This window comes from Lissotriton helveticus, chromosome 1_1 (genome assembly GCF_964261635.1).
Source record: "Lissotriton helveticus chromosome 1_1, aLisHel1.1, whole genome shotgun sequence".
Classification (NCBI taxonomy): domain Eukaryota; kingdom Metazoa; phylum Chordata; class Amphibia; order Caudata; family Salamandridae; genus Lissotriton; species Lissotriton helveticus.
This window is the reverse complement of record NC_136057.1, coordinates 1799434764-1799450127: the sequence shown is the minus strand read 5'-3', so window position 1 is coordinate 1799450127 and position 15364 is coordinate 1799434764. Positions and strand designations below refer to the sequence as shown.

At 47.0% G+C, this 15364-nt stretch overlaps 1 protein-coding gene across 1 annotated transcript in view; it reads left to right on the top strand.

Moving 5' to 3' along the window:
• Positions 1–566: 566 nt before the first annotated feature.
• Positions 567–15364, top strand: part of ERP27 (endoplasmic reticulum protein 27) — a 44401-nt gene continuing 29603 nt past the window's right edge. The window contains exons 1-2 of the mRNA XM_078659201.1: positions 567–686; positions 8382–8473. Of these exons, the coding sequence (XP_078515327.1) occupies positions 584–686; positions 8382–8473 (195 nt within the window). The 5' untranslated portion in view covers positions 567–583. The remainder of the gene's footprint in view (positions 687–8381; positions 8474–15364) is intronic.

The following is a 15364-nucleotide window of genomic DNA, read 5'->3' as shown; positions in this document are numbered from 1 at the left end:
CTAACGGCACGCTCCGCCACTTCGTCGTACATATGGCCCTTAATCTTTTACATCAGGTAAGTGGTGTGGGGGAGAGTCTGTCACTGATGGGGGAAGAGCCTAAGGTGGGGGCAGACTCAGTTACGGGTAAGGACATATGCTGCACAATATCACTTTAAAACAAACGTAAACTTCTCCAGTTAAATAAATATAAGAACAATCCCTTACAATATTAAGGAACCATAAGTCAGACCAGTTCAATTCATAGTTTATTTTTCATCAATAAATATTTGTATTTTGTATTAGAAAAATATTTTTTGTATCCAATAAAATATATATGTACATAGATTTTGTGAGCTGAGCTCCACCTAATTTCAGAACATACATAAACAAAATCAAGACAAGGGTATATCATGGACCCTCTTTTGTACTTGAGCACAATGTCACCTACCCATCACCCTTATCTCGAGGCTCATAATCTCCCAGCCCCAAGGCTCGCGTACACCTGGGACCGCTCCCACGCTCGCACGTGCCACGTCATCCTCGCCTGCCTGAGTCCCCGGGCGAAGGCCCAGCGGCTCCAGAGGCCAGAGGGAACCCAAGCATGCGTCCACGCACCGAGGGGCTGCTGTCCGGACTATTGGTGCTCCTGCTGGCCACCGCGAGGGCCGCTGAGAGCGATGGAGGAGGGGCCCCGAGAGAGGCAGGTGTGTACTCTCAGTAGGACCATGGCTAGCCCTAGAGGCCCAGAGTCAGGTGGGAGAGTCCCAAGCTGCCTGTTCCAGGGGTCCCTAGGACAGGGGCCCAGGAGCGCGGGGGAGGGAAACACGCGTCGCTTAGCTCCCATTTGAGCATGGGGAGAGTAGGGTGCGGTGCAGACAGCGTGAGTAGCGGGGGCACGTGGGGAGAGCGGCTGCAGAGTTTGGGACGTGTGGTGGATAGTGTGAGGAGCCTTGGCACTTTGTCTGAGAGTATGAGGGCCTTGGGAGTTGGGACGCATGGGAGGGTAGCGCTAGGAGCCTGCGCGCGCAGGTAAACATTATGAGGTGTTTGGAGCCCATGACTGACAATATGAGGAGCCTGAGCATGTGGGAAAAGATGGCGTTCAGCCTGGGGCCCATGGCGCGAGCAGACAGTTGCAGGTGGTTGGGCGCTTTGGCCGGCACTATGAGGTGCTAGAGCACAGGGACACTTGGGCAGCGCATGAAGAGCTTGGGGCACGTGGATAGAGCACGAAGAAGAGCTTGGGGCACGCGGGCAGAGCACGAAGAGCTTGGGGCATGCGGGCAGAGCACGAAGAAGAGCTCGGGGCACGTGGGCAGACAGTATGAGGAGCAGGTGCTTGCCGGCCGAGAGCGGGAGGAGCGTTGAAGTTTGGAAAGGGCACGTTTGCACTTTGCAGACACCGACTGACTGTGAGGATTCTGGCCGACGAGGGATGAGTCAGAAACACTCCTGTACCTTGTGACGGCTGTCGGAGTCTGTATGAACTGTGCAACCTGGGTGATATCCCTGTCATCGGAGCATGTACGATTTGAGTAACACAGGGGATGGCTGTTCTATCTTAGTTTCTAAGATCTGTCACACCATATCATAGCTCTGCTGTCAGCCCGTGACACATGTAAACCAGACGGATAAATCTGTTATTCAGCTGTCTAAGCATGCAGGATATGTATAAACATGAGGGGTAAGATCAGGCCCGGTTCTAGAAGGTGGGCCGGGTGGGCCAGGCCCACCCAAACATGAGCCTGGCCCACCCAAACAGGAGCCTTGGCCCTCAGCAGAGAGGGCTGGAAGGCAGGCGTGCAATGCACAGGTCGTGTGTGTCAGCCCTGGCCGAGACAGATTCCCGGGCGTGCACACAGAGACAGTTTAGAGATTATCGCAGCCCCCCCACTTCACAGGTCTTTAAAGACCATTAACATGTTAAGAAGGCTTTGTTTATTTTTTCACCCCTTCATCTCTGCTTGGTGAAAGGTGACAAATCCTTTCTTTGACCTTGGTAACCTTTGGTAACCTTTGCCTACTGCCCTGCTGCATTGATATTTCTTTTTCTATGCAGCACAGGAGAAAAGAAGTTTGTTTATTCTTAGTCACCTTTCCTAACCCCTGCAGTGGCTTATCACATCAGACTGTGCCACAAAGTTTGACTAATGGAGTAGGTAAGAGAATGTGTTATTTCTTTTTAAAATCTGCACAGGCCCAGCAGGACACATACATTGTGTGTGCTTCATTTGAACAGTTTTTATCATTATCATGGCTGTTGCAGGACAGCAATTAGACAATACAAAATGCCCAGATAACCCTGATGATTAATGATCCTGCTGGAGAGCAATCATTTGTCTGTTAGTAGTTTTTAAATGCAGATGAACTGTATTTTATGTGGATAGCTCAGTGGGTTACTGCCTTTGTCAATCAATCAATCAATCAGGGGTTTGTTAAAGCGTGACTACTCACCTGTAAGGGTCTCAAGGCACTAGGGGTGGGGGGGGGGGTGCATGTTCCATTCCATCAAGGAGGGGGTCTGTCGAAGAGCCAGGTTTTGAGGTTTCTTACGAAGATGGGGAGCGATGTTGTCTGTCTGAGGTGGAGCGGAAGGGCGTTCCATGCTTTGGCAGCTAGGAAGGAGAAGGAGCGGCCTCCCGATCTGGTCTTTCTGGTGCGGGGGACCACGGCGTAGGAGAGCTGGGTTGATCGTAGGGTCCTTTGGGGTGCATGGAATTTGAGTCGGCTGTTCAGGTATGCTGGTCCGGTGCCGTGGAGGGCCTTGTGTGCGTGGGTGAGCATCTTAAAGGTGATTCTCGCCTCGACGGGGAGCCAGTGGAGTGTGCGCAGGTGCTGGCAGATGTGGCAGTGTTTTGGCAGGTTGAGGACCAGTCTTGCGGCGGCGTTCTGGATGTTCTGTAGCTTGCGGATGAGGTTTTTGTTTATTCCGGCGTAGAGTGCGTTGCCGTAGTCGAGTCTGCTGGTGACCAGGGCGTGAGTGACTGTCTTTCGGTGTTCGAGGGGGATCCATTTGAAGGTCTTACGAAGGAGGCGGAGGGTGTGGAAGCAGGAAGAGGAGACAGAGTTGATCTGGCGGTCCATTTTGAGCTCGGAGTCCAGGATGATTCCCAGGTTGCGTGCGTGGTCTGTGGGGGTTGGCGGGTTTCCGAGGGCGGTGGGCCACCAGGTGTCGCTCCAGGCGTCAGGGTTTGGGCCCATGATGAGTACTTCTGTTTTGTTGGTGTTTAGTTGTAGGCAGCTGTTTTTCATCCATTTGGCGACGGCTTCCATGCCTTCTCGAAAGTTGCGTCTGGCGGTGTTGGGCTCGTTGGATAGGGAGAGGATGAGCTGGGTGTCGTCGGTGTATGACACGATGTTAAGTCCGTAGGTTCTGACGATGGGGGCAAGTGGAGCCATGTAGACGTTGAAGAGTGTCGGGCTGAGGGAGGAGCCCTGGGGGACTCCGCAGGTGGTAGGTGTGGGGTCCGAGAGGAAAGGGGGGAGTCTGACCCGCTGCGTCCTGCCGGAGAGGAAGGAGCAGATCCAGTCGAGGGCCTTGTCCTGGATTCCTGCGTCATAGAGTCTGCGTATTAGGGTGCGGTGGGAGACTGTGTCGAACGCCGCTGATAGGTCGAGGAGGATGAGGGCTACTGTTTCTCCTTTGTCCAGTAGGGTGCGGATGTCGTCTGTTGCGGCGAGGAGGGCGGTTTCCGTACTGTGTTTTTTTCTGAAGCCGGATTGGGAGGAGTCGAGGATGTTGTGTTCTTCAATGAATGTGGCGAGTTGGCTGTTGATGGCTTTCTCGATGACTTTCGCTGGGAACGGGAGCAGGGAGATGGGTCTGTAGTTTTTGAGGTCGGTGGGGTCCGCTGAGGGTTTCTTTAGGAGGGGGTTCACCTCGGCGTGTTTCCAGTCGTCGGGGAACGAGGCAGTCGCCAGGGAGCGGTTGATGGTGTGCGCTGAGGGTTTCTTTAGGAGGGGGTTCACCTCGGCGTGTTTCCAGTCGTCGGGGAACGAGGCAGTCGCCAGGGAGCGGTTGATGGTGTGGCGGAGCATGGGTGCGATGGTGTCGGCGGCTCTGTTGAAGATGTGGTGGGGGCAGGGGTCCGTGGGGGCCCCTGAGTGGATTGACTTCATTGTCTTCAGTGTGTCTTCGGTGGTGAGGGATGTCCAGTCATCAATCGCTGGTTTCCGGGTGTCGGGGGTGGTTGGTGAGGGTTCAGTGTGTTGGTTGTCTTCGTCGAAGTTGTCGTAGATGCTCTTGATTTTGTGGTGGAAAAAGGTGCTGAGTTTGTCGCAGAGGTCTTGTGAGGGAGGGATGTCGGTAGACTCGCTGGTCGGTTGGGCGAACTCCTTGATGATGCTGAAGAGTTCCTTACTGTTGTGTGCGTGGGTGGAGAATCTGTCTTCAATCGCTTTTTTCCTCGTTTCTCCGATGAGTTGATGGTGGGCGTTGGTGGCGGCTCTGAAGTTGTTGTGGGCTTCTGTGGATTTGGTGTTTCTCCAGGCCTTTTCGAGGCGGCGGTATGTGCGCCTGGATTCTCGAAGTTCGGTGGTAAACCATCTGGCTTTCTTGGCACGGGTATTGTTGTTTTTCTTGAGGGGGGCTATGGTGTCACAGTCACACAGTCACAGAGATCCTTGTGTTACTCGGAGTTCAGAAGTTACGCTCGTATCATATGACAGTGATCTATGAACTGTCATCGAAGGGCTGCATACAAACGAATGGTATAGTTAGAACTTCGCTTTTTTTTGTTTTGTGATATAGTTAGAACTTCCTCAGTCTTTCATTATTCTAATGTTGCTAACATGAGTATGTTTGGGCAGATATACATTTTTTATCAGTAAAGCTGACCCCCATGGGTAAATGCTAAGGTTGTGTTTCCCCATACCAAACCCTTTTAAAATATACCACCCACCAGTATGGATGACGTGATTCATACACCTTGTAATCCTCATTGGCCTATGTGACATTCCCTATAGGCTGATTTACATACTTGTATGATTCATTGTCTCTGTATAATGTGTGTGTGGTGTAAAGTACTGACACACACTACACTGATATGAGTAGCGCTAAACAACAAATGAAATGCATATGAGAAAGGGGCTACGTAAAGATGAGGGGCTCTGTTAGAGGGTGGCAGTGAGGGAATCTGAGGAGGAGGTGGTGGGAGGGGCTATGGAGGGATGAGGGGCACTGGTGGAGGATGACAGTTTGGAGGGTGAGCTAGGGAGAGATGAGGGGCACTGGTGGAGGGTGGTAATGAGGGATTCAGATGAGGAGGTCATGAGGGGGAGGGGCTACAGAGAGATAAGGGGTACTGGTCTCCGAGGAGGAGGTCATGAGGGGGAGGGGCTATGGGATATGAGAGGCACTTGTGGCGTGAGGCAGTGAGGAAATCCGAGGAGGAGGTCAATAGGGGGGTAATGGAGGGATGATGGGCACTGTTGGAAGGTGGTAGTAAAGGTATTTAGGGAGAAAGAGGTTATTGGTATGGCGCCAAAAAAGACTTTCGTATCGGCGCTAAAGCCGGTCCTGTCATGGCCTTTCTGTTTTTGTTTATTTATTTAGCAGTCGGGCCATAAGGACAACTGTGGAACATTTTTTTAAAGTGCGTGCTAATTATATTTACTGCTATATTTAATGTTTTACGTTTGAAGGTGATTTTTTTAATGTTTTTACCGGGCAAAATGAAAGTGGAGCCCGATGGTGCCTGATATGGGGCTGGGGCCCAAGGTCAGCTGTGAGATAAGGTGCACTGGAGAGGAATAGTGGATATTCAAGCCTGTAAGGGAGTGCGTTGCAGAGTCTGGGGTCAGGTGGAGGTAGTAATGAAGAGGGATTCTCCCTGAAGGCTCGCACAGAGGGAGCCCGAGAAGTGTCACTTGCCTGATACTGCCACCTCAGAAACCTACTCTTCCCATCAAAGGAACATTACATGGAAAAAACACTTTTTGAGAGTGATAACATTTAGAAAGACATTTGGAAAAGAGTGTGTTTTACTGGGCCTTGCAAGACTAGGAAGAGATAAAGGAGGGCCCTGAAGCAGGCCTTCCCAGAAACATATGCAACAAATCGAGCCCCAGTGGCCCACCCAAATGCACCCTTGGCCCACCTAAATAAAATTCCTGGAGCCGGGCCTGGGTAAGATATATAATGTGAGAGATAGCGTTTCCTTGCCTGATCATGGGTAACCTGAAGGATAACTCTGCTCTCTGGGATCCGAAGATCTGTCTTATTTTATAGAAAGCGCTGCTGCCAGCCCGTGAGACGTGTAAACTCAAAGGAAAGATCTGCTGTGTAGGTCAGATCTGCCTATATGATGGAGAGCTTCGTTGCCTCCGCATTTAAGATATGCATAAGTGTCGGAGGTACAATATGTGTAATGTGAAGCGCAACTACTAACCATCACACTCCTACAAGTGTGACAATTCGGACTATTTCAGGCCTCCAAAGCTGTTAGAATGACTTGTGTTCTATAATAGTCATTTTTAATGTACATTGATTTAATATTTACCTGTTTAGGTAATCTGTAAATTAGCTGGATAGCACCTCCTTGTGGGAGACTGCCACAAACGCCGGTGTTGACAATTAAGTGCTGGTGCCCAGCACCGGAAACAGTCGGTTCAAATTAAGCACTGCATAGCATTGCTGCCTGTCCCTAGGTAACCAGAGGGATCGTTCTGATGTCCGAGTCTGAAAATTGTATGGAATCTGAAGGATAGTTCTGCAGTCCAAGGGTTGTAAGTGATTTATAACATGATTTACTGGTTTGCAGTTTAGCATGTGCGATATTCATAATTTAAGAAAACGTTTGCTGCAATATAGCTCTTCTGCCTGAAACCGTGTAACTCAGGGGAAGCTCCTTAATATACCGCCACATATACCTTCTCTATAAAAATAACTGCACAAGGCGCAGAATGGGCTGCCGAGTCAGACATGATAAGAATGATGTACCCTGTCTTCAGGAGGGGGCGCTGTAATCAGCACCTGCCCACACACTTCTACAGTGGTTGGAAAATTTCTATCTGAGAACCATGTGGAAATCACTTCCACCATCAGTGGCCTCAGCGGTGGCAAACTCTGACGGTGTTCTACCAAACTAATTAATTTGTAATATCTAGCAGCACTTATATCAACTCCAGATTATCTACTATGAACATATAGTCAAGTATAGCAGGTGTGGAGTAAAGAACAGTGAATCTATACTTCTATATATAGGAATACCATGACAATGTGTTCGAAGTTATATGCATGGGTCAATATTATTGACCTCGATATTTTAATAAGCAACCAGTTTCTTGATCGATCAAAAACCAAAATTTAAAAAAAAATACGGATAAAAACCAAACATATCTGTAAACAGAGACAGTCTGAGAAGGTAAGTGAGTGGGTCAGTGAATTTCCTGCAGAAATCTGCGTGTAACCTGCTGGTTCCGATGCCTGTGATACAATTCAGCAGTTTAATATTTCTGCTATAGCAAATCATTGTCTTACCTGCTGGGCACAAGTTTCAATCTGAGAAATATTCAGTTCAAATTACTGTTTTAAGCTGGAAGTAATCAGTCACAGACAACTAGTTAAATGAATGAAAGATAATTGATTGCTGATAGTTTGATTACATTTCAGAGTGAAAACAACAGTGACAGATTGCATCTCAGAGAAGGAATCAGTTAGATTGTAACACTTGCATCTTGATGAGGGAATCTATTAACAGATAACTGATTATATTGCAGAGAGTGAATTAGTAGCTCATTATTCTGAAATTAAATTGGTTTCTGGTTACACCTGACGAAATTGGTTACAAATTACTGATTATGTCCAGAAGGAACTGGCTGCGGATTACTGATAACATCTCAGAGAAGCAATCTCCTACTGATTACCAATATCACTGAGAAGGAATTATTTCCAGATCACTAATTACATTCCAGAAAAGTAATTGGGCCAGATTACTGACTGATTCTGGAAATAACTACTTACATGCTACTGATTACATCTCTAAGAATAAAAGAACTAGGGATTACTGTTTCAATCTAACAAGAAACGAGTAGTTTTCAAACTGCATCTCAGAGAAGGAATTGTCAGAGTTACTAAATACGTCTCTGAAAAGTCATACATTTCAGATTAATGATTGATTGGGAATCGATTACCATTACTGAGTCTAACTCAGGGAGGAATCAGTTACAGTTTAATAACAACATCTCAGAGAAGGAATCATTTACAGATTACTAGTTTCATCCAAGAGAAAGAATCAGTTTCAATTTGCTAGTTCCATCTCAGAGAAGGAACCAATTACAGATTAGTAGTTAGACCCCAGAAATGGAATCCACTATAGATTACTAATTCAGGTTGATGCAATTGTAGTTACTTTTCCAGCCTGTCCTTCCATTCCCAGATGCCTGCTTTTCTCTTCCAGGTGCTGAAAAGAAGCCTGTGGCACTAGAAGAAGTCAAGGCCGCACAGGCACTTATCGATTCATCGGAAATCGCCGTCATCGGATTCTTCAAGGTGCGTCCATCGCTTCCTTATCATACGTTTTTGTCAGCCCAAGGGGCGCAAGACTCAGGACTGAAATTTCCCAACTAACACTTCAACTCAGCTCCAACTACTGCAAGGGCAAACATTTTAACTTTTTCTCAGAAAATAGTTAATATTGTTAGCCGGTCTCTAATTGGCAAATGAGGGATCTGGTTCCAGCGTGATAAAGTGGTATGTCCAGGGACATAACTTGGTCAGTAAGATTGGGGGGATGTGCGCTTCAGATTTTTTTACAGTTAGACTTGCATATAAAGTTACAATACATTATACGACAGGTAGCGTGTTTGAGAGGGGCCTCAGGGGCAATGGAAAGGGAGAGGAATGAGGTTTGTAGGAGTACTAAGAGAGAAAACACAGTATTTTGTAACAGAACCAATATTTGGGAACTTTCAAAACAGAGAGGGAGAGAGTGTGTGTGTGCATTTTTGTCTGTGTGAATGTAAAATCCCTGGAGAAATCCGACTGACATCTCACAATACCCGATGAAAGCACCTGTACCCAACTATTTATCCCCCAAAAAATGTATATGGGGGGTTTTCTCCCCAAAGACGCCCCCTGAAGCTACACCCCTGGGTTTGTCCAGTATCACAGTAAAGATCTGGTGATTTTTAGTATATTGATATTTAGATCCTTACAATGGAGATGAGGTGGTTATCTCAGATCAAAGTGAGCTATGGTGGTAAATATCCATTGGTGCTGTTGTGTGGATATCAAATGCCCCCCCGCACGGGGCCCTGCAGCCAACTCTTGCTATGCACAGATGAAGGCCTTGAGAAGCCAGAGTTGGCTAAACCCTTCGGGCTAGGTGCTCTGCCTGGACGGGGAACAGCCTTTACGACGCGGCTGTTACACCGCGTGCCGTTACAACGCGTTTTTTTCAATGCAAGTCGTTACCACGACTTGCGCTGGAGGGCGCTGCAGGACAAGAAATTTTTTAATTTACTATCCAACACCTTCCCTACTGTACGTAGGCTGGTGTTGGAATAGTAAATTAAGTCCGCACCCCCTCCAACGCAAGTCGTGGTAACGACTTGCGTTGAAAAAACCGCATTGTAATGGCACGCGGTGTAAAAGCACGCGCTGTAAAGCCGTACAACCGCCTGGACACCTGCAGCCAAACCCTGCCGTGCACAGCTGAAGCCAGAGTGTAGCGGGGTTGGACCTACTACAGAGGGTTGTGCGCTTTGTTGGCTGAAGGCGAATTGTTGTGGTTCACCCCTGTTGTGCATGGCCAAAAACTGTCTGCAGTGAGATTTGACTGCCCGCAGATAGCTGGGCTCAGGCCTTGGCTGCAGCATGTGGCCAAACCCACTACACATGGCCACAGGCCACTCGCAGCGGACACTGGCTGCTCATGATTGGTTGGTCGCTGGGAGCTTTTCCATGTGGTATGATAAAAAAAAATCCCTGAAAAACCAAATGCTGTACTTATGACTTCACAATATTTATCCCAGTACGTTGCAAAATCTAAAAGCACTATGCAATTAAATAACAATACATACACAAACCAATATATAATCCTTCATTCATAGTTATCTCTTTCATAGTCTTAAGGGTAATATGAAATGAGATCTCATGTTTAAGATTATTTACGACATTTGTATAATTGCATCTGTCACATCAAGAGTGAGGTCAAGAGCCTCTGGTGCAAATACACATACAGATGCGTGGAGTGTATTCTATTTATTACCGCTATTGGCTGTGAGGAGGGGCTGTCATTCACAGAGGCGAAGCATTGAGTGGATTATGATTCCCCTGCCCCCCTACAGCAATGGTAATTAACTGCATATTACAGTTGACACATCTGCATATTGGTTACGCTATAGCGCTTTTCTTAAGTAATTGTTTGAAAACAAACTTATTTAACAAAACCAGGATGTAAGGGGTACACTTTATGCAGCTAGGTAAAATAACACTGAAGATGTCTCATAACTATGAGCAGACACATTACTTGCCTATCTGCTGTATGGAAAAATGCTAATGTTATAGAGAGCAAGGCTTTTGAAGGTGAAATACATTGATTGTGGCATCCTTTTCTAAATGAATCACATTTGTGGATGGTTCGGGTGTGCCTGTTCATTTTATGTAGATCGATCAGATCAGAAATATCTTTATTCGCTGCATTTCTGCAGCATAAAAGCATACATATATACAAATAAAACATTCAAAAACATGATAAAATCGACTCCCAAAGGTCAGTACAATAAAGGATCATATTAAAACACAATTCTAAAATTACATCTCCAAATTGATACAGGGGAATGAAAAAATATACAGTGCAAATCAATCAGAAGGTGGTTACCTCCCTGTCACCTACTATGCACTTACTTACTTTCATGATCTGCCAAATATAGAGCATCATAGAGTAACAGACCAGAGGGCAGTGTAGTTGCTGTAGAAAGAGTAAAGCAGGTCTACACTGAAGACATTTAAAAACCATAAACAATGGTAAAATCAGATTTTTCCTAGGTACCTCATAAAATGAGCAGAAAGACACAATGTGCAGATTTGATTGCACTCCATCACACGGACGTGGATTTAAGTCTGACAGCGTATAATAGTTTGAGGGGTGGCACACGTTAAGGGGTGAATAGTTAAAAGAAATCTAGTTAAGACAAATCAATGTTGTTGATTTTGAATTAGAGATAGGGTTGCAGACCTTCTTGGAGGGAGAGCAAATTATAAAAAGAAACAAAAGAAAAAGAAACAACCACTTTAGATCCATCAGCGATCGCTCTTTTTACCGCAGCATTATCTATAAACACTTGTTTCAGCTTCATCTTGGAGCAGTCCTTGCAGGTGATTGGGGAGGTGAATAGATCCACAAACCCAGTCTCCTCCAAAGCTGCTTTCATGTACGTCAACCAGGGAATGTCATCAGCCGGATGCAGCTTCAAGCAGTCCTCTATAATGGGTCGATTTAGTGAGGTGGACTCCGTCACCCAAGTAGAATGCAAAACCAAGGTGGGGCTAGTTTAATTTTGTCCCCCATATGGGAAGCACCAATGGCCCATGGAATTTGGGCAGCTACACGGAACCGCTAAAAACTTTTTAAGAAAGGTGTTTTCCACTATTTGAATATCATAGGAGGTATCCACCATTTCCCAGATGCCTGTCCTGTAAGGGCATCGCCATTGCTTTAGCAGCATAAATAGTCAGGAGCTCTTTAACCAGTTTGGTGTCTAGTTTTTTACAAAAACTATGTAGCCCCATGGTAGATTTTTCCAATATGGCACTTCTATTTGATAAAATGTCTTACCATATATGTTTACTTTCAAACAGTACTCCCAAATAGGCAAAATAAACAGTTTCCTCAACCCTAATGCTGTTCACAGTGGACTAATTTCTTCTCGGGCTCTTCCTACAGATCATTGTAAAGGTTTGCTTTCATTTACCTGTAAATCAAGGCTCACACAAAATTGAAGTACTCATCAATCAACCCTTGCAGTACCCTCCCAGTTCTAGCCATTAGGACTTCGTCGTCCGCTTAGAGAAGTATTGGTAGGGGGCGAGTTTCCACACATATGGGGTGTCTTTAGATCTCAATGTGAGTGCGACCTCAATTCTATTAGTGTATAGAGAAAATGTAGATATGCAAGTGAGTTATTACTTTTGAAACAGAAATACTCTTATTAGTGCAGACAACCCAGAGCACTGTACTATGGGGCCGATTAGGATGGCGGACGGACTTGCGTCCGTCCGCCACCCCAGAGGTGGAGGGACCGTCCGCAGGGGCAGCGGCGGTCCCTCCGTGCAAATCAGGATGTGACCGCCACCCTGGCGGTCACATCCTGTATGTTTTAACATTGCGGCGGGTGGTGCTTGAAGCAGCGCCCGCCGCAATGTTAAAACTGCATGTTTTACATTTACATGCACAAAGCGGCAGGCACCGCGCGGTGCCTGCCGCTTTGTGCATGTAAATGTTGGGGGGTACCATAGGTACCCCCCATGTGCACCCCCCACCCCCGACACCCTGGGGGCCCGCAACGGGCCCCCAAAAGCCAAAGTCCACATGCTTTTCCACGGCGGAAAAGCCGCCGCGGAAAAGCATGTGTTTGTGCAAATCCTGATTTGGTTGACGGTGTCTTGCAGACACTGTCACCAAATATCCCTCCTTACACCGCGGATCAGCGGCGGACGGACCTGCCATCCGCCGCTGGTCCACACGCACTCCCACCGCCATCCTGATCTGGCGGTGGGTCTTCCAAGTCACTGCGGCGGATAATCCGCATACTCCGGGCCGGCGGTGGCTTCCGCCGGCCCGGAGTATGCGGATTATCCGCTATCATAATGAGCCCCTATGTCTTTAATCCTGTGCTAAACATTGCATCCTTAGGATGGTCTTCCCACAATCTCTTTGCTTTTTACCTCCATGTTTTGCTGTATCTCTTTGTGGCCAAAGAGATTCTGAGCACTTTATCACTGCTAATCAGTGCTAAAGAGCATGTGCTTCTTCCATAAAAGTGTGTAATTGGTGTATACATGATTGACAAACTTCATTTACTTGTAAAGTCCCTTTAAAGTGGTACACCATATAAACAGGGCCTGTAAGTTAAATGCCACTAGTGGGCTGCAGCACTGATTGTGCCACCCCAAGAAGTTGCCTTTCAAACCTGTCTCAAACCTGCCACTGCATTGCCTGTGTGTGCATTTAAAACCACTTGCCAAGCCTTAAACTCTCTTTTTAATACATATAAGTGACCTCTATCGTTGGCCCTGGGTAGCCGTAAGGGCAGGGTGCTATTTAACCCCTTCCGTGCGGCGCACGTTCAGCGGACGTCACGTGCACTACCTCGGTAGTGCTGCGCACGTCCGCTGAACGTTCCGGCCCCACCCGCGCAATAGAACATTTCGCACCAGCGCGGAACGTTCGGCGCAGCGGAGGGGTTAAGTAAAAGGTAGGACATGTACTGTTGTGGTTTGCATGTCCTGGTAGTGACAACATGCATGTTTCATTTTTCACTACTGTGAGGCCTACCCCTCTCATAGGGTAGCATTGGGAATTCCTTATTCCTTTCTAAGTGGTAATCCCTGATCAGAGAGGAGTAGATTTTTGATGTTTCATATGTTTGGAATGGTATTGATAAATCCAACTTACTGGTGAGGTGAGTGTCTTAGCTGCTTTTTCATACATTATAAGACTGGTTATCCAAGCACGATTTGAAATATATTTTTGTGTTATTATGTATCCTTGGTATAAGTTTTGTTAAAGCAATGTATCCTGAATGTGGTCAAACGGACATGTTTAAGTGTTTAAGTGTATGTTTTAAAAAAAAAGGGACAAAAAACCAAATAATTGGAAATAAATCCACAGGTCAAGCCAATTCATTTAGTTGTCCTAGAATTTAAATTGTTTTTTAATAATTCCAACTAGGGTACATGGTTATATATACTTCAAAAGAGGCCCAACCCAGCTGGTTAAAAGGCCTGATCCCCAAATACGCAACTTTTTAGAAATTGAACATTTCTCTGCACTTACTGCTCTGAGTGCCTGACAGCCTGTCTACAATACACATCTGGGTTGAGCTGGGTGACAGCCACATTTGTGCATTCCCTCTAGACAGCCACAACACAGGTCACTCAACTGCATCTGCATTTTTCTGGATTCTGTTGGGTCTTCCTGGTCTGAGAAAGGGTGGGAGGGGCTCACACTCTACTTGTATAAGTAGTGTCCTGCCCACACAAAAGATACTGATAAACCCCCACTGATAACCTGGTAGACAGGTCTGAGTTGTTTGGGACCCTTGTGCACTTCAGAAAAATCAATAGCAGTCAACCACTACATCAAAGGCACTTTGGGGTATAAGTACTGGGGCTCTGATCCCCTAAATTCAGACATGTTTGGACTTATAACCAGACTTGGCTGGCTCTACACCTCCACATTGCCAGAAGGACTGCTGTGCTGCGAGGAGGTACTGCCACTTTGCTACCTGCTTTGTCGTGCTGGTCTGCTGCCTGCTACCTCTGCCTTGTGGCTAACTTCCAGCGCTCTCCAAGGGCTTGTTGGTTTTCCCCCTGTTCATGGAAGTCTCAGGGTCATCAAAGTCTTCTGCGCCACCATGAGTCTGGTGGCCGAGCTCTGAGACGGAGCGGAGCGTGCTGGTTCACACACTTACTTTATTCCTCGACTAGCGCGCTGTTTGGTTGTGGAAAAGGCTGCTTTTATTTTGCCCAAAATCAGTGCTCCAGTCAGTCCGACTCACTCGTCAACCTCCAACTTCTGTGTGGGACGACTTCAACCGTGTGACCTCATCATGACGTGTTGCCCTGGTGACGAGGGGCATGGCCAGAGGCACAAGAATTGTCGGCCTTCTACGCACATGCTGCTTCCTACTGTGGCCGCCACCACGGTAGAAACTACAGCAACTGCCTCAACTAAGCAAGGTCAGTCCCACATGGTCTGTCTATCCCCAGCAACTCCGGCCGGAGAGGTACTGTAATTGGGAGTCGGGTCCCCGAGGTCCCAGACACCGACCCGGACCCTCACGGGTGTCCTGTCTTTGGTGGTCTCCCCCGGGCCTGGGGTACCCGTTCAAAACCATTTCATGAGTGTCACATTGAGCACTACTTTTCCTGCAACAACGAGGAAAAAGTAGACATCAGTCACCCCTTGATCGTAAGTGCTACTAGCACAATATTGACCTGACTGATTGGACCAGATTCATATAACTTGAAAAGTACTTATCCGATATCTATTGTTTTGGTTTTGATTTACTGATAATACAAAAGCTTTTTTTCTTAAACCTGCGTGGAGTGTTTTTGTGGTGTAGTCATTGTGTTACAGTGTGTCTGTGTGTTGCACAAATAGTTCTCACATTGCCTCTTTAGTTAAACCTCCCTGCTGTGCCAAGCTACCAGAGG